Consider the following 27,560-nt stretch of genomic DNA (forward strand, 5'->3'; position numbering starts at 1 on the left):
GTGCCAGATTCTCATCACCTCTTCTGTCATAGCCAAAAATACATCCACATAATCAAGAGGTTAGTCATTGCCCTTCTCTGGAGCTCTTTTTGTGACTATTGTGTGCTACTGCCCCTAGTCCTGTGCCCTTACAAAGGTAATTGTTGGGTAATTCTGCTCTGCTGCTGTCTGGGCTCTTCAGGAGCTGAGATGTTCGCCTGAGCACTGGAGAGCTCCAGCTGGAACAGCCACAGTGTTTAGCACTCCTCTGGCTGCTGCCAGCAAGGCTTTTGTGCTGGGTTATAAATCTGAGCTGGTGTCACGCCTTCTCCCCACCAATATTTTTCAACTTCGCCCGAAATGCACCAGCACAGCAGCGTTCCTGGAAGTTCTTAATCTTGCAAATTGTGCAAATGATGGTTATTACAGAACAGGCATTTCCAGTAGGGAATGATGGGATCAGAGCTCAGAATCCCCACTCTCTTCCCCCTCCTTTCTTCCCTGTCCACTCTTTCCTGCTGAAACATGGTCTTCAGTAGCTGTTTGTTACTTAATTCAGAGCTGCAGGTCAGTGCATCTGCACAGGCTGAACAACCACCCACAGGCACAGAACCACAGAGGGTTTGGGTTGGAAGAGACCTGGACTGGTCACCTGCACCAAGCAGTGACACCTGAACCCTCCTTGGCCCTGTTCTTTGTCACAGCAGACAGGAGAGGAGGTCTGGCAGCGCTGAACACCTCACACACACACACAGAGGGATGTGTTACACCAGCAGGAGAGGTCTGGGTCCTTTTCCTCAGCTTTGCACTTTGGAATGTGTGATACAACGTCCTGAGACTGTGTGGAACTGATTAATGCTCCAGGCAGAGCCACTGATTTTAAACTGCCTAGATCAGGATAAAATCAGCGATTGTTGGGTGTTTCAATGAAGGCTGAGGCAGACTGTAAAGCTAAAGGCAAACAGGAGAATTTAGATTCTGAGGGATGCTCTGAAGGTGGCTCTGTTCTAAAAGCTGGAGGAGGCAATGCTGTGAACTCACCTTTTGTTGGAGGTGACGGGAATCCTCCAGCCTTTGATCTGGCTGAGCTCCGTGTCGGAGATCTCAATCTGCAGAGGGAGCCTGGGGACCCAGACTGTCACTTCCAGCTGGGTGGTAAAATGCTGGTAAGTGAAGTTAACAATAGTCTCCACTTTGCTCTTCATTTCCTTGCCATTAACGAAGATGGAGTCACAGCTGTCAGAAACCTTTAAAAAAAAAAGTATAAAAAATTAGGAAATGAAGAAAAGTTCCTGAGGAAGAACGAGGATGATGCATCAGTCCTAAGACAACACTGCAAATATAAGTCATGCATATTGCATTTCCAGTTTTCTAATTAGAAGCAAACAGTGATAAATGGACCCCAGGGAAAGAGTTGTGCTTTCCTCAAAGGATACTACTCAAACTACAAAAATAATTTAGTGATGTTATATAACCTGTGTGAATCTTTTATACTAGGCAAATTAAACTCTTCATGAATCAAGCTCCATGTGCATCAACGTTTATGTTTACAACTTGCTTAAAGAACCAGGAAAAAATGGGGCCATATGTTAGTAAGAAAAAGACTGACTCAGAGCCATAAACCAGAATCCTCTCCCTTTTCCTCCAGCACTGTGGTGGTGAAAGACAAAGATCCCCTTATGGCTCATGAGCAGAAGTGCAGCAGAAGCATTATTTTTTAAAACTTCTCAGTAATTGTTTTAACAAAATGCATTCATAGTTGTTTTGTGGCATCCGATGAAATCACTGCTGAAATGAGTGTGTGGGCTGTGCACTGCAGCTCATCTGCCCTCCTGGTTCCAGGGAGCTTCTGGCACCACATCAAGGTCCTGAGCACAGACCTTATTTACGTAAAACCATGATGTAGCAACTAATTCAGCCTGCATCCTGGAAGGCAGGACTCCTTTGTCAGGAAGGGGTTTCTAATATAAATATTGTATGGTTGTAGATCATATACACAAACACCCAGCCATGTGTAACATTCATGTACAATAATCACGTTTATATACATGTGTAACATGAGCTATATACCTGCACGTGCACATGTATTTTATCTTTATCTGCAGTCTGCTTTGAGGAGAGAGAGTCCATGTGGTGTGGTTTGAACCTTTCACAGCTGGTGACACGAGGCTGTGCTCCTGAGGTGCACTTTGTTCTCCTGTCAGGACTGTTCTGTGTCAAGGCTCTGGCACCCAGATCCTGGCTGAGCCCGTCTTTAAATTCTGGTTCCCTGCAATTACTGAGAGAACTCATGTAGGCTTCTGTGCTGGAACACAGCTTGGGTTCCCTCTGCAAACCTACCTCCAATCTTTTCAGATATTAACAGGGATTAGCAGTCACTGAGCCAAGAAAAATTAGAGAAAATCTCTGGCAGATGCTTTCTTTTGCTCAAAAACTACACAATATTCAGATATAAGTAAAAGACCTGTCCTTCCATATTTGCCATTTTCAAGTCAGCTCCTGGGATCCTTCTCAATGGACTGAAACTGCAATTGCTCATTTACAGAGGGGCCAAGCCAGGTGATGAGGGGTGGGGCAAAGGAAACTAAGTCACTCTTCTGGAGAGAATACTCCTCCACATAAATGCTTAATGAGCACAAGAATATAAAAACAATAAATCTAGATAATCTGATAAAGAGCTTAAAATGGACTTCAGGCTCAGGAGTACCACAAATGAGATGGAGCACACTTGGAATCTTTTTTTTTCCCTCCCTCATAATGTGTCACGAGTGTCTCTGGAAAGTTTAAGCACATTAAGCAAGCCCATTAATTGAATGAGCAGTTGAGATTCCAAACCATAAAGCTTACATCTAGGGAGTTATGTGAGAATTAATACAAGACAGAAATAATTAAGAAAACTCAAAGAGGGAGGGATAAACATCAAGGCCGGATCAGGGGAATAACTAATATCTGACAAGACAGCAGCTAATTTTTCAGATCCTTTTCTTACTGCATCGAATGTTCTTGTCAGCAGGCAAGAAAGGTGCTAAATTAGGGAACTGAAAGATGGACATTAATTGTAGCTATAAAAGTATCAGTCTAGGCTTACAAATTTCACAGATTTTATGTCTAGACAGAGACATCCAGTCATTTATATACTGACCACAAGGTAAGTACAAAGCAGGATATATAACTGGGCTGTAGTTCACCCAGTGGCCTTGTGTAGCGTTCAGAGCTCAGGATTCACTCAAGTGCATCTCCCAGAAAATAATCCAGCCTGGATAAGGAAACTTGAAGAGAGGCATTGTTGTTTCAGCTCTCTATCTGGAATTTGAGTTTACTCTATTAAGTACCATCATACCAGATAATTCAAAGGAAAATCCAGCTGAATCCCGTGATAAGGCAGGATAGACTAAAGCTCACATGGGGAAGCCTCTATTTCGCTCACTCATATTTAATTACTGCCCTGTTTCTTTCACTAACCTCACTGCAGTTGGTGCTAGAAAGTAAACTTGGCTCTTCTGAAGGAAATGAGAACCTTGAGCGTGGATAGAAAATGTCCAGCACTCCTTTTTTTTAAAAAAAGGCTGGATGTGGCACTCGGTGCTGTGGTTTTGTTGAGCTGTTGGGGCATGGGCTGGATGATCATCAAGGTCTCTTCCAGCCTAGTCATTCTGTGAAATCTGTGACATTTTTCACTTGGGACCCCCATCAGAGCCAGGACAAAGAACTGATTGCACCCTGGGAGCTGTGGTTCCATGCCAGCACCAAGTGACCCCGCTCTGGAGAGGGAATGGGACACACCTCGAGCCTCGGGGACTGGCTGCCAGCTGCACTCCCTGCCCTGCAGCAACGGCCCCCTGCACTTTCTCTCCCTTTACCTCCCCTCCATGCTTTTCCAGCCGCTCTCTGGCCATCAGAGGTGCCTGGTGATGCTCTGGAAGAGGAACTGCTCCAAGTGCTGCCCTTTGGGCAGAGCCTGCCCCTTCCCATTGTGCCCGGGTTTGCCAAGGGGCAGAGCTGCCCTAGCAGGTGACTTCCACACAGAATCCTTTCGAGCTGCTGCTTCCGAGGGAACAAAGAGGGGGAAAGGCTCTTAAATCTCCCCTGCAAACACTAGACAGCGAGAAGGATCAGCAGAAGCTCCGAGTGCCACCCTCTCATGTGAAATGCACAGGGCAGGGCTGTTTGAAGCCGTGTGTCACCATCCATGGCCAGCTGCCTGACAGCACCAGAACGGTTTGAGACGGTTTGCAGGGGAGCAGGCCAGCCACCATGTGCTCCCATAGGCAGGTCAAGAGAAAGAGAGCTGCAATTAACCTCTCCAGGCTTTGAAGCAGGTGGTTGGCTCCAATCCCCACGAGTAATTGTGAAAAAGCACAATTTGCCCTCTACGCTCTGTGACTGCCTCCTCATTTTAGGCTAATCCAGAACAGAGGCAGATAGCAGTGGAGGAGGAGTCATCGGAAAGCATCTGATGTTCAGGTCACAAAGGTTTCTGCACCCTTTGGGGGAGCAGGGAGAACACAGGGAATGTGAGCTGACAGGAAAACACCCGGTGCCTGCTGCTGGCTCATCCCTGCATGCAGGGTCTGCTCCCAAGCTCGTCGCTCACCCTCAGCCTGCAGGTCATCCTGTGAGGAGCCCTCACAAGAGACAAGGCACTCACAGTCCTAGTGGCTGCTGATTATTCAGCAGTTTTTTGGTCATGCTGGAACCCTGCTGGGCACAGCTATTCTTCTCCACAGGCTCTTGGGTGGGAGGGGAGAGCAGGATGCTTCAGGCCACAGGAGCATCCATCTCCTGGCTGCAGCACCTCAGGGCCTTCCCAGCCCACACCTCATCCCCAAGATCACCTCTTTTCACCTTCAGGCAAACGCTTCTCACTGGGATTTACCTACAGCCGTGCCCCTCACAAACCACCCGGGATCCCAGCCCTGCCAGGCTCCGTTTCTGTTCCACAAGCACGGATTTTGCCATGCAGATCACTCTCACAACACTTCTGCCTCCCCTGCCCCAGCTCATCTTGTGCACTGCGGTCTGCAGGTATTGTCTGCAAGCAATTTGAGGCAAATGGCAGATTAGGAATATACAGGGTAAAGGATGGCAAATGACATGATGCTGGAATTTAAACTAATAAAACATGAAGCTTTATTCCCTTTTAATCTTCCACATGTGCAGAATAGTCTTGGAAGTGTCATTTTTGAAACATTCTTTTCCCGTTAATTTGTTTTTATTGGCAAATCAGTTCTCCAAGTACTGTTCTCTGCAATAGCTGCTGCAGTTTCAGACAGAAGTGTTGGCTTTAGGAATCCCCTGAGATATATTCTAAGGTTTCTTTCCTACTTAGAAATGATAGCAAGAGTTTAAGTCGAGTATTCCCCGTCCCATGTGCTGGATATGTGTTTGTTTTTCATCTTATCATTGAATAATGATATTATACAGGAACAGGACACAAACTGCCTGACTCACAGCAGTCCAATAGCTACAGGATTACAAACAGGATTAAAATGATTTCCCTCCTCTCTACCACCAGCTTTCACTGGGAAAAAGGTAAAAAATGAGATATGTCAAGGTGAGCCTGAAGCAGTTCCAGTGCTCTTCATCCTAAGTAGTCTTTAATTGCAACATCCACCAAGAATTAAATCACAGACTCTACAGTGAAACAAGAGGTGTCCCTAATCTTGCTGCTTGGGGAAATCGGGGTTGAGGCAGGGAAGTTTGCTCAGGCCCCTCAGCACGGTGGTATCCTGTAAGAACAGGCTGCTCACATCCTCTGTCAGCAGGAGCAGGGCTGCCTTTGGTGCTTGGGTTGGTCATTTTCAGACACATCTGCTCTTCTTTTAATTACCCAAAGGCTTGATCTTAAAACTGCTGAAGGCAAACGAATCAAGTGGAGGATGATCCAGTATCAGAGTCTCACTGGTCAGCAGGCATTTCCAAAACTACACAATCAAACCCCTCGGGAAGCCCAGGCCGTTTTGAAATGATCATTGGTAATGGTCTCTCTTCCCGGTTTTATCGTTCTGAAGGAGTGAAGCAGGAGATCCAAAACTCATATTTTGACATGATCATTTGGTAATGGTCTTTCTTCCCAGTTTTATTGTTCTAAAGGAGTAAAGGAAGAGGTCCAAAACTCAAATCTGGACTTTGAAAGTCTCTGATGAAAGACAGAAACGCAGCCTGGCAACCGCTTGCCCTGTTGGAGGGAGCACACAGCCTGACACAGACCCCAGAATAATCCCACGAGCTGCAAGAAGCTCACAGACACAGACAGGAACACCCCAGCTGTGTGTGCCAGGCAGGGATGTCCTGGAGAGCGCTCCTGGCAGGGGGACAGAGTGCAAGCTGCGATTTACACTCGGGCCCGAGGGGAACAACGAGGAGCTAGAAGCGAGATTGACAGGAAAATCCTTCATGTGGGAAAGCACAGATCTGGCAAAGCAGCTAATTCACTGAAGTGCTGTGTGTTCAAGGGACCAGAAAACCTGGATGGTCACAGCAGTGGGTTTGTGGAGGGGGAGCAGCAGCCCGGCAGCGATGGGCACCGCAGAGCTCCTGACACCTCGTGCTTCGGGTGTCTCAGTGAAGAAGTTTCTGCTCATTTTCTCCGAGGATCAGCGTTTAACACCGCTGAGGAAGAGAAGCAGGAAACTGAGGGAGGAGGGAGATGAGCGCAGGTAGAGCCCGTGGTGACGTGAAGGAGCGTTTGAGGTTTTTGAGTGGTTTTAGCGTTTAACCCCCATTGAAACGCACTGAACTGGAGGGAAGGACGGCACGGCAGGCATTAACATTTGGGTTTAACAATGCAGACAACTGCTGAGGCTTGGAGAAGGTGCACTGATCCGTGAATGCACGATGAGGGTTTAAGAACCTGCCGAACGGAACGGAGTGTGCACTACTCAAAAACTGTTGATCTGTGCGAAATTATTGAACAACACTCGAGATGTGCCAGGATTCCAGTCCCAGGTGCAGAGCAGCTGCTCCCGTTCTCGTCCCAGCTCCCAGCACCGTGCGGGGGCGTTCCTGCTGGAGAGGAGAAGTTTGGCAGGGCACAGGTCGAGGGGGGACGGGGGGTGTGCACTCAGCCTCCAGCCTGCTGCGGAATTCCAGCTCAGCCGCCACCACCGAGCGCAGATGCTCCCGCGCTTCCTCCTTATCCATCATGGAGAAAAGCAAATGGGGAGCAGCTAAAGCAGCATGTGGGGGCTGCCAGAATGTTCTCTGCTTCATGTAATGGTTCCTTTACCCATCAGCTGAGCTTTTCATTGTGCTTTTTCCACCAAAAAAAAAAAAAAAAAAAAAAAAAAAAAAAAAAAAAACAAAAAAACAACCCCGAGTTGAGGAATTCTCTTGGAGTTAAAAGTTAGTTTCTACCTCTGCCCACTGATTCCTCATCACCGTGTGCAGACTGAGAAAGAGAGAGCATCTGCATTAGGAGAAATCCGTGGCCACGTTAAGCTGCTGGGTGTCTTTGGAAGAGAGAATGCCTTTGCTCCCGGAGCCTGGCACGGACAGTGGCTGGTCCCTCAGGAATGTCAAGGAATGTCACCTCCCCTGCAGGAAAGGAATTCCAGGAGCTAAATGCTGGAGGTGGCCGTGTTGCTGTTGGTCTGAGCGCTGGCGTTCCTGGGGTGGGGAACCAGCTGGGACCCTGCTCCGCTGCGTGCCAGAGAACCGGGATGAACCGGGAGGGGACACAGCCTTTGAAATTTGATCCAGCCCTTGTTGGAGTGAAAGAGAGACTTTCTCTGGAGTGAATGAGACTTTCTCCTGCTTTACAGGAGCTTCCCAGGCTGTGAGGACTTCACTGTCTATTGTAACACGGAGACAGCCAACCGAGACACGAGCTTGGAACAAAGACTTGTAGGTTTTGGAGGCTCAAGTTCTCTGGTATGTCACACTTGGAGTTGTTTGGACAAACTGCAATCATCCCTTGATGGAGCGGCAGTTCCGCTGCCGGGATGCAGCAGAGCAGGTGCACATGAAGGGAGCTCAAGCTCATTTCAATCTCAGCACAGTTTGTGTTTATGCAAAGCTTTGGGAATAATTTTTTCCCCCATTCAATCACTACTTTTGTTGATAATGAGAACACACGGAGCAGAGCTTAGAGCAGGATCTCCTTTCTCCCTTACCCACTTGCGATCAAAACCGTGTCAGCCCCGTCCTTGCCGCGTGAGTTCCTGTCTCTTTAGAGCCTGGCTCCTGCTGGCCTTGTCACCGCGCTGCAGTGCCTCTCCTGGGCCAGCATCCTTCCCTGCTCATCTCCAGACTGACATCTCCATTCCCTGGGATAAAGAGTCTCTCACCAGCACAAATCCCGAGCACACGCTCACATCTGAGGTGGATTTGCTTAAATATTTGACCCTTCCACTTGTGCAGATAAGGCATTACCGGCACTTGTTAGTTTATGCAAACATCCACATTCTTCATATTCATCAGCTGCTATCCCAGAAGGGTTTAAGAGCTGTTTATGTGGTGAAACCCTAGCAGATGGTACCAGCTCCTTCTTGCATCCGTCTAATTGCAAACACTGAACCTGCTCTGTAAAAGCTGTTAATTAGGTGAAAATAACACATATGTCTGAGCTATAAGCTAAGGTGGGTTTTTACCCCCCTCTCTGTTTCCCCCCCGATGGAATCTCTCACACAAATGGGGTTATAAACTGACGGAATAATTTGCGGATGGGTGAGAGAAGTAAGAGGGGAAAATACTCAGGCAGCATCAGATGTAAGGTTCTCTGTAAAATAATGGGCTTTTAAAAGTAATTTTCTGAGCACTAAGTAAACTTAGTGTTCATGATTCACGGCTCTAATCCCTGTGACTGAAATTTAAGATCTAAGGCTCCATGAAATTAGAGAAAAAGAAACAATTACATGCATATTCATTCAATTTCATGTATTGCAGGTCCTCCAAGTTCTGCAACAAAATCTTAACAGGTTTTTGAAGACTGTGTTTGAGCAAACCCAGCAGCTCGGCTGTAACTGCTGAAGCCGAGCACTCTTCTGTGCCTGCTCATCCTTCCTGGTGTTATAAATACGTGTTATAAAATCGGCTTTTCGGAAATATTAAGGTGAATGCTGTACGTATAATGTTAAAATAACTTTGCTTTTATTCCTGCTATTAACAAAAACTTAGACATGGTAGTAGTGGTAGCTGAGATAGTTGTGAGTGAACTGTCTGTTTGGTCAGGATGATATCCAGTAAATATATGATAAAAACCCCGTTATTGATATGCCAGCTATGAGGATCTGCCATCTGAAGGAAGTGTGGACCAAGGCCCAAAGGGGAGGTGATAATAAAACCACAGCCAGGAAACGCTCACGCTCTAAAAAGGCGGATCCAAGGAGGGGCCACGCTAAACAGATATTGGGAAATATGAATATACATAAGGGTCTATGAATATGCAACAGGCTGATGTAATGGAAAAGGTATTTAAGGAATTTCTCCAAGATTGTAGGGCCGCTCTTGGCTGAATGCTTTTAACCCTTTGCTTTATCTCTGTCTCTTATTATCTTTTTATTAAACTTGTTAAATTTTACCAGGAAAGGGAACCTCATTTTTCACCCCAGGGAATGCAAATATTCCATAGGTGTGACAGCCCAGAGTGCAGGAGGCTCAAGGACAGGGAGTGTGCAGAGCCCTGGCACAGGACAGCGGCCGCTCAGCCTTCCCCAGCTGCACCAGGAGCAGAGGGAGGCTGCTGCCACAGGGGCAGTGCCCTCAATCCCTCTGCTGCTCCAGGGTGAATCCTCCAGGAAAAGGAGCCCCACGTGCTGCTCCTGATGCCTTGGCAAGGCTGGCCTGGAACAGAGACCGGGCAGAGCTGGAGAATAAAGGAGATATTTATTAAAAGGCCTTTAGGATACACCTTGGGCAGGACAAGAGCCTGGCCAGGGCTGCACCCAAGGTGGACCCAAAATGGGCACAAAGTGTACAAAGGGTCACCAGGTCTCACACTTTGATCAGTTCTGGTCCATTTGCACTTTGGGGTTTCATTGTCCAATTCCAGCTCCAGGTTCTGCAGTCCCGTCCTTCTTGTTCCTCCCTCCAGCCACCCTTGTCTGTGCTGTTGGGGCTGAAGCTTGGAACGTTGTCCTTGGTGTGCAGCAGGAGCAGGATTTGTTTTGTGTGGCTGCTGTGTGCAGAGAGCTGAGTGACCCTGAGTGTGAGCTCAGAGCTGCACCTGGGCAGCGCAGAGCCTGAGACACAGCAAAGGTAAAACTGAAGGCCTCACTCCTCCCACCGTGGCACAGAGCATCCCTCCCCTAGGGATGCCATGGGAATGTGTGGCAACAACGGCACTGCAAAGCCCCCAGGAGCAGACAGAGAGCTGTAAAGCCTGGGAGCTTAACAGTAATAAGAGGAATGTCTTAAGTCATGAATATTTGCCACACTAATCTAGCCTTTAATCTTCTCCCAGTAACACAAGGATACACCATCCTTATCCCAAAGGATCAATAGAAAACTAGAAAAAAATCCCCAGAAAGTTCTTAAATACACAACAGCACACTTTTGTTTTGTAAAGGAAACTCTGGTCCTATGCCAAGACAGTGCTGCATCGACATTCATAAGTCTTCCCAGTCAGTTTTTAGTCTCTGAGCAACAAATAATTCACTAATTAGTAAAAAAGGGGGAAAGGGACTTTCAGACAGCCAACACAGCTAAGAAAAGCAGCCCTTAAACTGCACCCATTCAGCCAAGTGCTTCAACAGAATTGTTTGGAAAGAATGTCAAGAGTCTTCACCTAAAAAATTATTTTTCTTTGGTCTTCTGAGACTGGACTATACTGGGCTGCCTTGTTCATCTAATCCAGGATGGCACAGAGGATCAGGAGAGGCTTCCTGCTCAGAAAAGGGCTCTGGAATTTCCCCCTGGACTGTCCTGAGCTGTGCTCCAAGGACAGCCCTCAGGGAATATTCCTGGGTACTCACTCAGGGAAACACGGGGAGCTCCTCTGGGTGAGAGACGGGGAAGAAAAAGTCCCCATGTATCAAAGAGATGGAAAATCTGATCTGCTCACGCCGGCAGCTGCCCTTGTGTTCTGCACCTGGAGCAGGAGAGGAGGGAATTGTCCCTGTGGTGCGGGAAGGGGCAGCGAGTGGGACAGAACAAACCCTGCAGGAACAGCCCACTTTAGGGAGAAAGCTCAGGGTGACCTGTGCTCTGCTCTCTCAGCTCTCTCACTCCCACTGCCTCGGTACATCCGAACCCCAACAGGGGTGAAGGCAGCACACCCCGGCCTCCGTGGAGCAGAGTATCTTAATACTTACAAACAATTATTTCTAATTATAAATGTAATTACGCGGGCGGAATTACAAATGCCTGGTGCAACTGTAACACAAATGTTTGGCTAGCGCGGCGCTGGCAGCGAGCAAGCTGCACTGGAGATGGGGACGTTCTGCCACTGCTGTGTCCCCACCCTGCAGGAGTCAGCGGGCTCTCATCTCCTCACCTTTATTTCTCACCTCCCACCTCCATTTCCCCTCGCAGTGACAGGCTGGAGCCGTGGTGTCGACCTTGGGGTGTCTTGCCCAGCGTTGGGGGAACAGCCTTGCCGAGGGTGGTTGTGTTCCTCTGAGGAATGGTTTTTCCCCTCAGAGTCCCCCTGAAGCCTGTGCTATGTAGTTTAACCCTTTTTCCCTATCATACCTACTCCTGACCCTATTGGCTCAGGGCCAATATCTTTCCTTGGCCCAAAACTAGAGATACCCCTGTCTCTTCCTGGTTCTCGCTCTCTCTCCTCGGGCTCCTGGAACATCACATCGAGAATAAAGCTTGGACGGAACCTGGGGCTCAGAGCCACTCTTTTGAAATCTTTATTCTGTCTCTCTGAAATATATTTCCCTAAAACCCCTGAATAACTGAGCTAGCGAGAGCAGGGGGGTGGCAGGAGGGACGCAGAGTGTCAGAGGGTGGCACCTTTCCCTGCACACTGCTGCCCAAACCCAGCGACCCAGCCCCACACACCCGCCACGAGCCACCGAGGGCTCTTGGGCTTCCTCTGGAGCTTCTCTGCCACTCCTCCCGGCGTGTTTCACTGCAGAATTAATTGGCACAATCCTTCTTTTTCCCAAGAAGGGAGCGCAGCCCATCAAACCCCTGAAGCAGAAGAGGAGCCCTGAGGACAGGTCGTGGGCAGCCTCTGGGCAGGTGAACTGCACTGGCAGCACGTGGGTGGCAGGTCCAAAACTCCCAAAATCACAGCAAAAAGATTCTGCTGGGGGCTGCAGACCTCATTGCAGAAAACAAAACAAACCACAGAATTTCCCTCTTTTGAGGAGAACTTTAAAAAAAGCCTAATCACAGTGAGAGCAAATGTCAAAATGCCACATTCTGGAGGACACAAAATTTGCCTTTTTTCACAGAGCTCTTCAGAAACCGTGACTTACTGGAATCAATACTTCGCTGTTGACTTTCACTTAAAGGCAGAGGCTGAATTATCAGAAAAATCGGTGCAGAGCTACCTGCCTCCTCCAGCGTGCTCTTCACCGACCAGTTTTCATCCAAAGCCTGTGTGACACGGGTGGGCTGGGCTTCTCTCCCATCCAGTAACACCCTGTTAAAATCCATTTGCAAAGGAGCTGCCCTTCCTACCTGTCAGTCTTTCTGCCATGGACTCGTATGAACCCTGTCTAAATGCCAAGACAGATCTGTAAAGTTCTTCAGTTCCCCCCTTTGCATCTGGGCAAAAACAATCGTGCCAGCTCATGCGTGAAAGGTAAGTGACAAACTGCAGGGTGCTGCCATAAGTTTTCTGTTGTACTTTGGGATTTTTTTTTTCTCCTTTCATTTGTTTTTCAACATCTTCCCTTAGGGTTGTGTAGGAAAACATGCCACAGTGAAAGAAGAGAAAGACATGGGAAGAGTGGGAAAAGGTTTCTAACTTCTCTTCACTTCATCACAAGAGAAATTTATGTAAAAGCTATGTGTGACATAAAAATCTATCCCCAGAGTCACAGAAAACCTATAAATCTGATTCTTTTACTGCAAATTATGAGAACTCTTTCCTACACAGAAACTTACAGGTGCCACACAAAGAGAAAATCCTTCCAGATTGTGTCATTAAAAACTGTGTTTGGTTAAAAATCCCTAAATAAACAGAGAGGAAAATCCTAAGTTAAAAATAGAGAGAGGCAGGGAAAGCAAAATGAAAAGAAAGTGGCCAGGTACCAGGACACAGAGCAGGCTGAGAGCAGCAGTGGATGAACCTGAACTGGACAGTGGTCAGCCTGGATTTGGGTACAAATGGATTGCAATTTCCCCTGTGCTGCAGGCTCGGGTCCGTGAGCCCCAGGTGATCCTTTGCAGAACTTCTGCAGATACAGATCATTGCAGATACAGAAATTACTTCCTATGAACCCCCAGGTCCCTCTCTTACTTTCATCTCCGACTTGCTACAGCTACAAAAGGACAAGTTAATGTGAAGAACAGATTTAATTTCTTAATTAATGCACAATTTTTCTTTGTACCGCTGTTCTCTGGAGACATTCCCTTCCCCATCCATACAAACCAAACAGAGGCCCTGCAAACCAGTGCTGTGACTGCCACATTTCTGCCAGAAATGTGACACAGAACACAAGTCCTGTGCAACACTTGCACCCCAGGCACCCCTGCTGCAGGTGCTGCACTGTGCTTTTATACTCTGTGCAATCAGCACTGAAGGCTGAATACAGTTTGCATTTATTTTCTGTAAGAGGCTCATGCTCCCTCTCTCCTTTTAAGTTTTTTTAATAGTGGCTTCTCAGCTGACATCACTTGGATTTTTTTCCCCAGTGTTTGTGCTGCAGGTGCACTTTGGAGGCTGTGGTAGGACAGCCGTCGTCTCCTCCTCTGCAGCTTCACTTCCTATTTCCTCCTGAAATCTTCAAATAATTTCTTGCCTTGACCTCCCACTTCTGTGGCAAAGCAGGGTTTGGTGATGTTTTGTTTGGGATTTTAACCACACTTGCTGCCAAAACCCTTTTTTTTTTTTTCCTGTCCATCCGGTCCATTATTTTGAGATAATTTCATATTCTTGCCAGGATTTCAAGGAGAGCTCATGAGTTTTAAGGAAATTCTCTCTGCCTGCCAGCAGTCTCATCTTTATGGCACGACACCCCCTTTGTGGTGACCAAAGCCATCAGCTCCCAGAAACAACTCTATTATCATGTTTTATAATATCCTTTATATAGTTATAAGTAACTTTATCCTGTTTCATGCAGAGATGCAGCCCTCTTGGTTTCACCTGAGAGAGGACCCCTCTTTGTGGCAGTGAGATGTTTGTTTTTCACCAGTTTTCTGCCTTCACTGTTGCCCAGCTCTGCAGCCCCTGCAGCTGGTGAAGGTCACCAGCCCTCAGTGAACTCCTGCTCAGTGCAGGGCACCTGCATTTATTGATGCAGCATTTGGGGCCATTCTCATGCAGGTGGATTCTGCCTTCCAGTGCCCGTCCGTGCTGCACTTCATCTCCAGCTGCACATTCAAGGGGATTATGCAGAAAACATTTCACTCAAAGCAGAATAACCAAAACTCCCTTCTGTGCTTCCAGCTGCTGGAAAACACACTGGGCACTTCCAGGGTGCATCTGCCACACCTGGCAGTACCTGGAAGGAGCTTCCAAGAGCCATGGAAAGGGTTTGGTGCACAGGATCTGTTTCTTATGAGGTCAAAGAGCCACCCCAGCTGTGACAGATCTCACTCGTGGGCATCTCCTGCTCCCCGGAGAGCAGCACATGCACGGTGCCTGCAGCTACGGCCCAGGGCTTAGGAAAAGGTGCACCAGCCTTCTGAGCTAGGGAGTTGGGAAGGGATGAGCTGCTCCAGCAGAATTCCTGCTTTTCAGGATACCTTCTGCTTCTTTTCCTTATTTCCCTTCCTGCCAGTCGGTCTCATCTCAGCCTTTATTTAGAATCACCTTCGTTTTCCGGTACTACAGGCTTTTCCCTGAGCTCGTTGCAGCTCTTCCTGAACTCCCAGTGACAGACAGGAAAAGAATTATTTGAAAGACAGGCAGCAGCAGCCTGCTTCAGGATCTCTTCAGTCTCACTAAACAGGATCCCTGACTCGCACGAGGTCAGCAGCCTTCTCCAAGGAGCCACGCTCCTGTACAAAACCATCTGTGCATCCCTCAAATGGGCCAGAGCTGGAGGCATCTTCTGACGAGAATTAAGGGGATCAAAGTTGGCAATAATGTATTTTTTCCTCGGCAGAACTGGTTACACGAGATGAAAGTATCAATAATAACATAAGGCGATGAAACAAGCCACGCTGTCGGGTTTGTGAGGAACAGAAGGTCTCAGCAAACGGCTGTCTGCGAGACTTCAAACTCCCCAAGAGCACTGCAAACAACAAACAAGCTGCCACTTCCACAGCTCCAGTGGCGCGGGATGCAGGGGCAGAACTGGGGCACATCCACACGCTGTGGGTTTTTACTTGGCTCAGTAGCAGCACAAAGGAGAAGCCCCTCAGGGTCTCAGCTCCCCACGGCAGCCGGAGCTGGATCCTCCCCACCTCACCATGGCAATGGAATGGCAATGGAATCAGCTGTGGGTTTCTCCCAGTGCTCCCTGTCCCAAAGAGACCAGAAGCCATCCCTGGTGCTCTGCAGAGGTGCTGCAGGATGGGCTGTAAGGAGGGGACACAACCCTGCTCTAAGGAGACAGGATCTGCAGCTGCTGTTTCCCTTCTACCCATTCTTCTTTCCTTCAGTGTCACTTTGCCCCTGCTTTTCATACTCAGATCCTGATCTTCACTTAGCAATTTTGAAAACACTTGCTTGGCGTTTGTAGCACACAAAATGTGCTTGGGGGCACAGCAATGGAGCATTGGCTCCAAGGAAGGATTTCCTCATTTCACTCCAATCATCTCTCACACTAAACTCACTGCGGGTCGGGGAAATCTAAAAGTCTCCAGCTGCTGTGTGGCAGCAACTATTTAAATCTGCAGATTTCCAGGATGGGTGTTTTGAAATCTTTTATTTGTGGGGGTGGCAATAAAAGATGTGGAGGGAAGTTCTCCCCTGGCAACATGTGCTCCTGAAAGGCCCTCTCAAAGCAAACGTCCCAGCAGTCCCAAACACTTGAGCGCGTCGCATTCCCGTTCTCCCTTTCCTTCCCTCTCCGCCTCCCCAGCCTGGGCTCTTTGCATTGGAATAATGAAATTCTTTGTGCCCCATCTTACAGAAGTGTTTTTTCACGTCACCTCCATGCGCTTGGCTGGGGAAGACCTGGCAATCACAGGTTGTATTCTCTCCCACAGCTCTGCAAGTGTTTCGTGTTCCTTCGCAGCAAAGCGTTATGGGCTGGCCTTGGAACATTCGGTTTTGGGGGAGGAATAAAAAAAAAAAAAAAAGAGATTGTTGTATTCTGCAATGCTGATTGCATCAAATGGCAACTAGATTGTGAGACAGTAATCATGCTGAGCTCAGGCGATTAAAAACTCACTTGGAAAATTGGTGCTTGCTGAGCCTTTATGGAAAGAAATGAATTAAGAAGGGAAACAATAAGGAAGGGCATACATTAATTTGGCTCTGTGGCGCATAATGCTGATTGTGAGAGATCTGAGGAAGAACTGCGCATCTTAAGGATTTCCTCTTATGTTTCCAGAAGGAAACCTGAGAGCCACCGGAGAGGGATTGCGAATTAAATCCCAACAGTAATCTCAGAAGCAGCAGTTGGAAAAGAGCAAATAAATAAACGATATAAATAGGAGCTAGCATTTCCCACTATGGATTTCTCTCTTGTGGCAATGCCCCTCACACAGAGGAGTCCCCTGCTGGCAGTCCTGCTGGGCAATCCCCATCCCCTCCCTGGGGTGCTGCAGCTCCGCCCGCAGCACTGGCTGTCTGCACAGGATCAGCTCCCCTTCCCTGGGGGATGTCTGCATTGCAGCCAGCCCCGTGCAGCTGCTGCACAGCTGGGAGAGCTGCAGGGTGGGCACTGCGTGCGCAGCACTGTCCTGCAGGGCAGGGTGCACTGCGGGCACTCCGGGAATAATCTGCGGGAATTAACGCCCAGACCTGCACCAGTGAGGGAAATGTTCATTTCACAGCCCCTTCCTGACACTTGCACCGGTTCAGGTCTCTCTGCTCATTAGTCCCCTCTGGCTCACAAGGGATTTTGGGCCAGGCTCGTGTTTGAGGGAGATTTCATCCTGGAGTCCAGCAGGCTCCACATCCATATCCATATCCATATCCATACCACCATATCCATACCCATATCCCATATGCATATCCATATCCATATCCATATCCATACCACCATATCCATATCACCAAAGCCATATCCGTATCCATATCCATATCCATATCCATATCCATATCCGTATCCATATCCATATCCATATCCATATCCATTCCCATATCCATATCCATATCCATATCCATATCCATATCCATCCATATTACCATACCCATATCCATATCACCATATCCATATCCCATATCCATATCCCATATCCATATCCATATCCATATCCATTGCCATATCCATATCCCATATCCATACCCATATCCATACCCATACCCATATCCATACCCATATCCATACCCATACCCATATCCATACCCATGCCATGGACGCACCAGCACTTTCTGCCTCCCCTTCCCTGCCACACTCTGGTTTTGTACCGTGTGTTTGGGTTGGAATCTAACCCACCACATTTTTAAAGGAAATCGAGTCTTTGCCGTCCCGTTGTGAACGGAGCTGTGCCAAATGTAAAACAGAAGTGCTGCTCAGCTCTCTGGAACACCAAGGGACTGAGGCTGCTGCTGTTTTCCAGGCTCCGGGCTCCAGGAGATGGCACTGCCAGAGCCAGGGCTGGCAGCTGACGGCTCTGACTGACCACAAGCACGATTGCCTGTTTGTTCTGGAATCTGCAGCACTTCCAGCGCTTTTCCTCAGGAGAAATTCATCAAAGGAGTAAAACTCAACAACTTAATATTAACGAAAAGTGATTCATTTTCTGAGTGAATTTGGTGGAGAATTGCGTAATTCCCCAGCCAATGCCACAGAGTTCCAAATCTGCCCCTCAACTTCTTGTTGAACAGATGCAAACTTTAAAGTTTAATCAGTGCTGAACACTTTTGATATTTTTAAAGATATACCTGGACCATTCTCCAATAGCCTGGCTCAACTCACAAAAACCACTCTAGCAATTCAAAAAGTCTTGGATGTGGAAGTAAATGTCTTGGTACAGTGCCATGAGCACAAATCAGACCTTAATAATTGACAACACAAAACAAAATGCTAAATCCTGACGTTTAGTTAACCACTGAAGCCCCTGCTCAAACTGAAGCTGAAGGACCCTCTCCCTAGAGTGTGTAATTAATTGGAAGAAGAGAAAAACCACACCCCAGTGCAACTCTTCCATACTTCGGGCAAATGAAAAAAGAAATCCATTCATAACTTCACTTTGTTCTTTCATCCTCATTTAATGAATCATCTGATTCGATAATCCAGCATTAAACCCTTACTCTTTAAGGCTGGGTTTTCCCCATTCCCCTCAGAATCCCAGATACACCCCAAGCCTACCTAAGTGTCACTGCTCCTCCTGTTCCTGACCCTATGAAGAACACCTAACTAGCTCTCACTCTGAATTCTAGTTCCATACAACGAGAGTGCAAAAATATAAATAATTGAAATAATTGCAGACCTAGCAAGAAAAAGCCTGCCTTTGCCCACAGAGGAGAAAGGGAGCTGGTTACTGTCAACAGTAGGTGCTTCTGTCAAATAAATTAACTGTACTTCAAACTGACGGTGCCGTGTCAGCCCCCTCCTCTCCATCTCCAGCTCCAATTCCGTACCTCAGGGGAGCTCATCTCAGAACACGTTACTGAAACACAGCTGTGGGGGAGCTAAACCACGAAAATAAACACCCAAGCTGCCTCCAAAGCCCGGCCGTGACCCAGGGAGCGGGGGAAGGCAAAGCTCTGGCTGCTGCCAGTGCAAATAGCAGCAGGTAGCTGCTGAGTGCTCTGAAATGAAGGCACCCGTGGGTGGCTTCAGCGCTGGGCGTGCATCTCCACCTTTTGGGGTGCCGCCCCAAGCCCTGCTCCGGCTCAGGACGGGATGCTGTGCGCCCGTGTGCCGCCTCGCCCAGCTCCCGCAGCGGGGAAGGGCAGCAGATGAAGGCTCTGCCCTCATCCCGGAGCTGACAGCTAATGGCTGCTTGAATTTTCACACAATTGTGCCCTCTGCACCGCCCCTGTCACTCCGCTGCCTGTCAAACCCTCGCATGACTTTAGCTGAGAGCACGCCTTGGCCCCAGGGGTTCTGATGACAACGGGAACCTGAATTAATTTGCCCAGCCGGAATGATAGTTCAAGAGGGGTAAAAGCCTCGGAACCATGAGGTTCACACAGCTGCAATTAGAATATTTAAATGGCCAGCTAGGACAAAGTTTACAAAGTAGAGGTTACGTCCTACAGAACCTGGAGAAAAAGCCCATAAAAGTTTGTCATTTTCTCCCAACAACAGCTACTTATTGCTGCCTTTGTTGAGCCCGGAGTGAGTTGTTTATTTACTCTCTGCATTTCTTAGTATAAAATATTCAGAGTTTATCCTAAGCAATGCCACGGTTTGGGTAATGATTGTCTCCCAGGACTGGGATCCGTGCCCTTTGCATTTCTGCTCTCAGAGCAGCCAAATGCTAAGCCGTAGAATTGTTTTCCTCCTCTGAAGTAGCAGCTGGTGCCTTGGAAGACACCATAAGCATCTCTGCCGAAATCTGTGTAATTGCACATGTCGGTGTGGTCTGTTCCCAACGAATCCTTCTCCCAGACAAAACACTGTTTTCTCAAGCTGGCTTTGAAGACTGTGTGCGTTCAAAAATAGCTTCAGGAAGGCACACACATATATTTTGCTATAAACTGTGTACAACGTGTGCTGTATACAGAATATTAATTCCTCAATATGTGGTTTTGTGCGATTGCCTCACTGGCAATCGTTATTGCTATACATGGAGCTGGTTTGTGTGCAAATAGAGCTCCAAACACAAAGTTTTAGCTTGGCACAAGCCTGAGACAATATAGATTTCCACCTGTTGCTTAAAACACTCTTGTTTTAAGCTAAATCTTTAATATGCAGTAAGTGGCTGGGGTCCTCTGTTCTGATCGTACTTTGTCAAGCTAGAAAACTAATTAGCAGAATCTGGTGACCCGGGTGTCAGAACCTCTGATATTTCAACAGAGAGCAAAATCCTTGATTCAACAGCAGACATACTGTAGAGAGATCTGATGTGCTCTCCTGCCCATCCCTAAGGACTCATCAAGATGAACTTTGTGTGGGGACAAAGAGAATGGGGTTTTTGTCCAAAATAACCAGAAATCACAAGAAGCTCTAATTTATAATGTTGATGAATTGCAAACAGCTCGATGATAATTCATTATTGCCCCAACTTAGGCGTGTCTGCCTACAGATACAAAAGGCAAGATGTTAAAGGAGACAACTCTTCCTTGCCAATAAATCCTGGGACAGGAGCATCATCGCCACGGCTCTGCTGAGGCACAGCAGCGTCTCGGAGCAAAGCAGAGAGCTAAACTACAACTCCTCTGTCCCCAAAAGGCTCCTCAGCTCCCAGCAATCCTCCTGCTCGGGAATGTTCCCTGCCATGAAGCTCCTGCCTCTGCCAGGCTCCAGAGGAGTCGTGACTCCAGGAGCTGTGCCCGCACTGCAGAGCCGGGTCCCTGCCAGCTCCGGGGAGAGCTGGGCACGGAGCTGGCACCGACCTGGGGCTGCTCACACCTGGGTTCATGGAGCTGGCACCAACCAGGCGAGATCGAAAGGAGGGACAGGGAGAAGGACTCAGCAAATTAAACAGACTCCAAGAGCTTTTTTAGGCCCCTGCTCTGGGGCAGTCACGTCTCCAGGGCTGCCAGTCCCGAACCGTTTCGCTGAAGAAGAATATCACTTAGAAAAGAAGATCGAGTTCAAAATTAATAGTGCAACAAGCCAAGTGGCACCAAAGCAAATCCATCATACAAACAAGCAGAGAGGATTTTTCACTGCTTCCAGGAAGAGTTTGGCCTCCTGGAGGAAGGTGATTTCTGCACGAGTGACCACAAAATAGAGCTGTTAGGTAATACAGGGATAGATGTATATATGATAGATGGAGGAACAAGATTATCCCTGCTTTATGTACAAGTCCATTACGGTTTTGATCACATACTTTAATGGCAAAGCAGCTGCAGAACTTGCAAATTACAAGCTCTGGCTTTGTTTTTGGAGCTGCTGCATAAAGAGTTGTATTTAACAACTCCGGGCAGGCGCTTCTTTCTGTAAATTGTCCTGAGAATGTGCTGTGAGTCTGCAGCAAGGAACTGTTCTCAAAAATTCATTGTCTTCTAAATTGGAGAATTAGCATCCCTCTGTTTCCCTGTTTGTTTTTTGCCCGTGGAGCCTTGCAGCAGTTTTTGTGCTGGGTTGGAGATCTCTGTGCCCAGGGCTGTTGGACAAGGTCCTCAGTCACTCATCTGCTTTGTCTGGAAAAGGCAAGAACTCTCCTCAGATTTAATCTATTTCAGCTTTTACCTCCCCTGCCTTTGTTGCACCGGTTTTCTTTCTGCACATTAGATAAAGCCTGGCTGGCTGCTGCCAGGAAAATTAGGTCTTCTATTGTTTTACCATTAATTATGGAGGGTTCAAGATAAGGTTTGTGTTCGAAAAGTAGAGGGCAGGAACAGTTTGAATTTTACTTTCATTATAATTAGACAGGAAATTATGAAAAGGTGAAAAATAATTCACTGAAGAGCTTTCCTCTGGCGGGATAACAGGGGAGGCACGTTGTGGCACAGATGGAGTTCACGGGGTATTTTTGAACACCATTGTTTGTTCTCCGTGTGCCTGTGCTGGGCACAGGGAGCCTGTTCCCATTCGTGTGTGGGCAGAAGCTGACTCCCTGCTCTTCTACTGAGAGCCTTTTCTCCTACCAAAAAAAAAAAATAAATAAAGACTTAGGCTAAATTAATCCACGGTGCGAGGCATTGAGTGACTGCTGGGATGAAGGGGAACGATCAGTCACTTTCTGCCAAACTTGCGAAGGACACGGAATTATGACTAATGGAAGGATGAATTAATTGGGCAGCTGTCTCGCTTTCGGTTACTGAGATAAACATTTGGACTAAGGAGCTGTGCCCATTAGGATTTCTTCATTTGATGCTGATGGCGATGTTTACAGCCACCATGAAACTCCAGAGTCTTCAGAATTTTCCTTCCTGTGGAATTACTGCAGTTCAGGCTTTTAGAGGCACTTTTACGGAGGAGGGCATGAACCTTGCCTGGAGCTTCCAGCTGAAGGCTGCCAGAGCCCCTCAGGGTCCATTTCCTTCTGCAATAAACCTTCTGTAATCAACTTCTGCCAAGTCTCCACCATCCCTTTCTTTGCAGCTTCACAACCCGAGGCGTTTATTAAGGGTTTGCAGGAAAAGCAGGACACGGGGACAGGAGTCCTGGGAGAGAGGAGTCCAGGGCAGAAGACCGCTGAGGTTAATGAGGGGAAGATGAGGATTTTGGCCATTCAGAGTCAATAGAAGCTTTAAAGACCATTTAATGTAGGTGGAGGAGGGGAGAAGGATGAATTTCTCTCCTTGTTAGCAGGGAAGGAAGCGAAATTCCAAGGGGAGTGAGTGATTTACCCACAGTCACACAGGAAATCAGCAAGAGATATGGAAATTAATGCTGAGAAGCATTTCAGTGCCTTAATCATAAAGCCAATCTTTTTCCCTCAAATGCCAACAGCATTAAATGTTCCTTTTAAATAATGGAATCAGCATAAGACTTTCATTGACTTACAGGAATGTTTCCACCAAAATGTTTTAGAGGGCAGCCAGGATCAGCAGAAGGGTGGGTCAGCACTGGGACTTGTGTCCAAATCTAGGGAATCAGGGATTGGGATGAAATAAAGCAAGTTCAGATTCCTTTGAGGATCACGTGCTAAAAATGCAAGGTCAAAAAAAAACCCTAGGTGTGTTTAATTATATTTACCACTAATTAGGTGGGCTTTGGGAAAGGGGGCTGAAATATTCTCTCGTTGGGAAGGTGTTAAACTGTTGGGGGGTGGAGGGCTGAGAATGGGGAAGATTCACATCTCTGGCACAGAAATAAATCATTCCTTCCCCTCTTGTCTCTCTGCCCATCTCTGAGCAGTATCAGGTCGCTGCCCAGAGAAACACATTTTGTATAAATACGCAAGAGCCTGGGTGGAAGCCTGTTTTGATCTAATCTGGCTTCAATTTGCTGTCTTAACTGAAAATAATGATGTTAAAGCAGTGATCAAAGAGTCGTCTCATTAATTGGCCATTAAATCATTAGCTATTAAACAGAAATAAAAGGTTCAGAATGCAACACTCTATTCTGCCCAAAAGAATACGAATGTGTCTCCAGTATCAAAGAAACAATAAAGGCAGAATTAAGTGAAAAGAAGCTTAAGATAAGGCAATTAGATCCAAAATGCCTGACAACTCTCATTAGAGGGTTTAGCACTACAACCTATATGGAAGAGGCAACAGAAACTCAGAAGCAAAGTCAATATTGACTTTACCAAAGGGGCTTGTAAACGGAATATGCATTTTTCAGAAAAAATATAGGCACATAAAGCCTGTACTAAATTTTAACTCAGCTAATTAATTGTTATGGATTCAATCTTGCAACCGATACATATATTTGCAGTTAAAAAATTATGCCTGAACAGCATTCGGTCTCAGTAATTTGTGACTGAAATCATGCGAGCATGCTGCAATTTTCACAAAAATAACATTGCTCCCAGTTTATGTCACCAGGATGAGGCAATACCAACTCAACAAAGACCACATTCAGACCTCTTGGGTTTGTTCATTGTGTCAAAATATTTGAGAGGTCTGGGAGAGGGTCCCAGGGTCATTGCCTCCTGTCAGTGATTTGAGACCCAAATAATTTCCTAAAGCAGGCAAATGAAGATCTGATTTATATCAAGTCACCACAAAAAAAAAAAAAAAAAAAAAAAAGGGTTGTGTGTGTGTGTGTGTATGTATATATATATATATATATATATATATATATATATATATATATATATATATATAAATTACAGTGTAAATTGTGTCTGGTTCAGTCCAGTATTCTCAAAGTACAGCAAGTCCTAAAAACTTAATTAATAAAAATAAAAGTCCCCACCCACTATCTTTTGGATCTGGGTCTGGTTTTCTGAAGAGCAGGCAGAAGACAGTCTCAACAATATGTTGATGATATTTAACTTGATGCTTGGGTTTATAACATGCAATTCATTGTTCATGTTTATCAACTGATAAATAATAGTCACTAATCAGATAATAGCTGTGTGCCACACAGAGAAAAAAATATAAAGAATAGCAACATTTATCAAGGCAGTCATTTCCTTTCACAATTAATTTAGTCATAAACAAAGATATTCATCCATGTTCTTCTGGTAAGGACCTTCAAAGAAATTTAGTTTCCAGAAAAAGAAAATGGGATTTTTCTTTTATTTCCCTATCTGATACCTAAGGGAAAATATGGAACCCATAAATAATGCCAAAAAATGCCACCCCGTACTGAATTCTCTGTAGTCAATTCTTAAGTTCATTTGAAAGAAGAACATCCCCAAACCACATAATAAAACAAATTCATCTATTCAAAATATTCAAACCCCCTCTTTTATGCCTGAAGATAATAATAATGAGCTAAAAGCTGAAAGCCATGCAATGGTGTCAGAAGTCAGGCAGACAGTCTCAATAAAATCACATTAACACAATTTTCATCGCAATGTCAGGGAGACAGAACCACTTGAACATAGTATTTAAAAAAAAACAAACCCACTAAAACACAGCACAAGATTGTTTAAAAGCTCCCAGCTCTCGTTTGAAGACTTTTTGCAATCTGCTTGTTATTTTCTACTCCTGTCACTCTCCTCCAGATGTTGGTACAGTTCAGGATCTTTAATTATAAGAAACTCTTGGCTGGCGACGCAGCCAGAGCACGAAGGGAGCTTGCTGCCCTCTGTGCCAACATTCTGCATTGTTGCTGTGAAAGGATGGGCACGGAACCGCCACACTGGAGCACAGAGCCCTCTGCAAGGAGCTCATCCCCCGCTGGGGTACATCAGCCACGGCATTTCTCATCAGCCCCGGGTGAGCCGCAGGACCGCGCCGAGCCTGCAGCACCCCTGGGACCCCCCTCCTCAGCACCGCGCTCCCCCAGGCAGCCCTGGGGAACGCCTGGCTGATGGAAACCCCCAGCGTGGGGGTGCTGGAGGAGGGCTGAAATACACAAACCGCTTCCCGCAGCTCGCGCGGGCGCCTCACCTTCACGACGTCTTCGTCGGCGGATCTGCACTCGGCGGAGTCCGAGACGTCGACCACGGAGCCGTCCTCCTGCACGGCCACCACCTTGACTGGCACAGACACCGTTCTGCCCGTGAGGATGGCTGTGTTGAGGATCTCCGTGTCCTGGGCGCACACACAAACACAAGGCGGGCGTTAGAGGAGCACAATGCCGTGGGAATGTCACCAGGGTCGTGAGGGCGACAGTGACAGCGACGGGCACAGGGGTGGGAGTGACAGGCACAGGGATGGGACCCTCCCTGACAGTGACGGGCACAGGGGTGGGAGTGACAGGCACAGGGGATCACCCTCCCTGGGTGGGACCCTCCCTCGCACACACCCTCAGAGCTCCCGGCAATGTTTCAGCAACTTTCTGAGCCAAAAGCTGCACCAGGAGCGCCGAGCCCCGGGTGTGACACGCGTGGGTTTACTCCACGTGCGGGTTCGGCTGATGGAATGAGGGCCACGGAATCCGTAAGCACAGCGCTGCTCAGCAGGATCGCCAGGACATCAGCAGCTACTCCCACTCTTTATCCCAGTGGTTTGGGAGGTGATCATCCACCATCACAACAGCATTCCTTCCTTCCTGTTCCACCCAACTCTGCTGTGAGTTGACCATTTATCTCCATAAATACATTCGGAGGAAAACTATGCATCCATATACATTTTTATTTTTTTTAGTCTTTCCCCATCAAAATCCCACCTAGAGACGCTTAACCACATTTATCTGCAATCCTGATGGATCCACGGCGCTGGCACTCTAATGACTCCATTAACACAGCCTTCCTCTGTGCCTCGGTGTGGCTGCAGTTTGATTAATTACTCCAAATGAGTTGCTACAGAGGCCCCTGCCTGGCAGAAGCAGGTGCAGGCTGGAGGGAACAGCCTCTGCCGAAGCAGCGCTGCCCAAAAGTGCACGCACGAGCGGGGCAAGGAATGATCCGGGATTTCACAGGGATCCGCTCCGGCCCTCTGGGACAGCCTGCAGTAGGAAATACTGCTCTGAATCACTCCCCTTTCCATTTTTCAGCTTCCATAAAACTAATTACTCGCCAGTTTTGGGGACGGGGGGAGGTGGGATAAAAAAAAAAAAAAGTTGTTTCGAACTAATCTAACTTTAAATTCCATTATTAGAATTGATGGAAGAAGGAATGGATTTTAGTGAAAAGTTTGATGGCAGCTTGCATAGGGAGATGCATTCACTATCATTTGCTCTGGCTGCTGGCTGGATTGATAGAGAATAATGGGCATTGACCACAAGCTGAGGACAGCTGGGGAAGACCAATAAATACTTGCAACTAAGATGTATTATTAATCAATATTCAGAACCTTCTACAAAAAGCGCCCTGAATTAAATGAGCTGCAGCACTAATAACAGCAGTGCCAGCTACCTCTGAGAGCCCAGGAGATGTTTATGGGCAGCCACGGCCCAGAAAAGCATCGAGCACACACTCGAGCCCATTTCTGGTCAGAACAACACCAAAAGGATGTGCTCAGCTTCACACTCACACTCCAATGTGATTTGAGAGTCATCCTGAGCAGAGAAGCCTTTCAGAATAACACCTCAGGAAATAAGTACAGGCTTTGTTCTGTTCTCTGCGAGGCACAAACCAGATGTTTTACACAGTAAATGACTGTCTAGTTTTTGTTTCTGCTGAATGGGCTCATTTATAACCAGCTGCCAGCCAGGAGAGAGGGACACCGGCAAAGAGAGGAGAATGTGACAGAACTGGAAGTGTGAAAAAACAACCGAAAATCCTTTACAAAGACTGAGATTTGAACGAGGCTGAGGAGAAAATGCACTGCCAGGTGAAAGAAAGCACTTAGGTGCGCCTCAGGTGGGAAAAGGTTTTATAAGACACACAAAGAGAAAGTGAAGGTAATTCATCCACAAGTCAGAGAAGAGGTAGTTAGATTTCACCACTGCAAATATCCCATCTACCCTAAGCCCTCAAATATCAGATATTTGATGAAGACCCGGTGGTCCTGTGTCAAATGCTTGTGGAGAGCAGCTCTCTGACATTGTCCAGCAACAGATGGCCTTCCTCAGAGCATCTGGGGAAAATCTGTTCTGGCCAAGGTCACAAGCAACGAGCACACAACAAATTCCACTTCCAAACTCTCTGTGAGCACAGCTGTGAACTCCTCCAGGTCAGGCAGCAGCGCTGGTGTGCAGTCACAGCCTGACCCAAAGCACCAGCGAGTCAGGGATCAAAGGCTTCTCTGGACTTGGGTGGAGCTGGAACCAGCTCCTCCACAGGCCTGATCTATTTCTGATCTATTTCTGATCTATTTCTGATCTATTTCTCGT

General features: G+C 47.2%; 1 protein-coding gene across 1 annotated transcript in view; it reads right to left on the reverse strand.

Moving 5' to 3' along the window:
* Positions 1-902: 902 nt before the first annotated feature.
* LOC120760647 (transmembrane protein 132B-like) overlaps positions 903-27,560 on the reverse strand; it is a 201,320-nt gene continuing 174,662 nt past the window's right edge. Inside the window, exons 5-7 of the mRNA XM_040081123.2 lie at positions 25,232-25,375; positions 1,021-1,226; positions 903-930 (exon numbers count right to left, since the gene is read on the reverse strand). Of these exons, the coding sequence (XP_039937057.1) occupies positions 903-930; positions 1,021-1,226; positions 25,232-25,375 (378 nt within the window). The remainder of the gene's footprint in view (positions 931-1,020; positions 1,227-25,231; positions 25,376-27,560) is intronic.

This window comes from Hirundo rustica, chromosome 17 (genome assembly GCF_015227805.2).
Source record: "Hirundo rustica isolate bHirRus1 chromosome 17, bHirRus1.pri.v3, whole genome shotgun sequence".
In the NCBI taxonomy this organism is placed as follows: domain Eukaryota; kingdom Metazoa; phylum Chordata; class Aves; order Passeriformes; family Hirundinidae; genus Hirundo; species Hirundo rustica.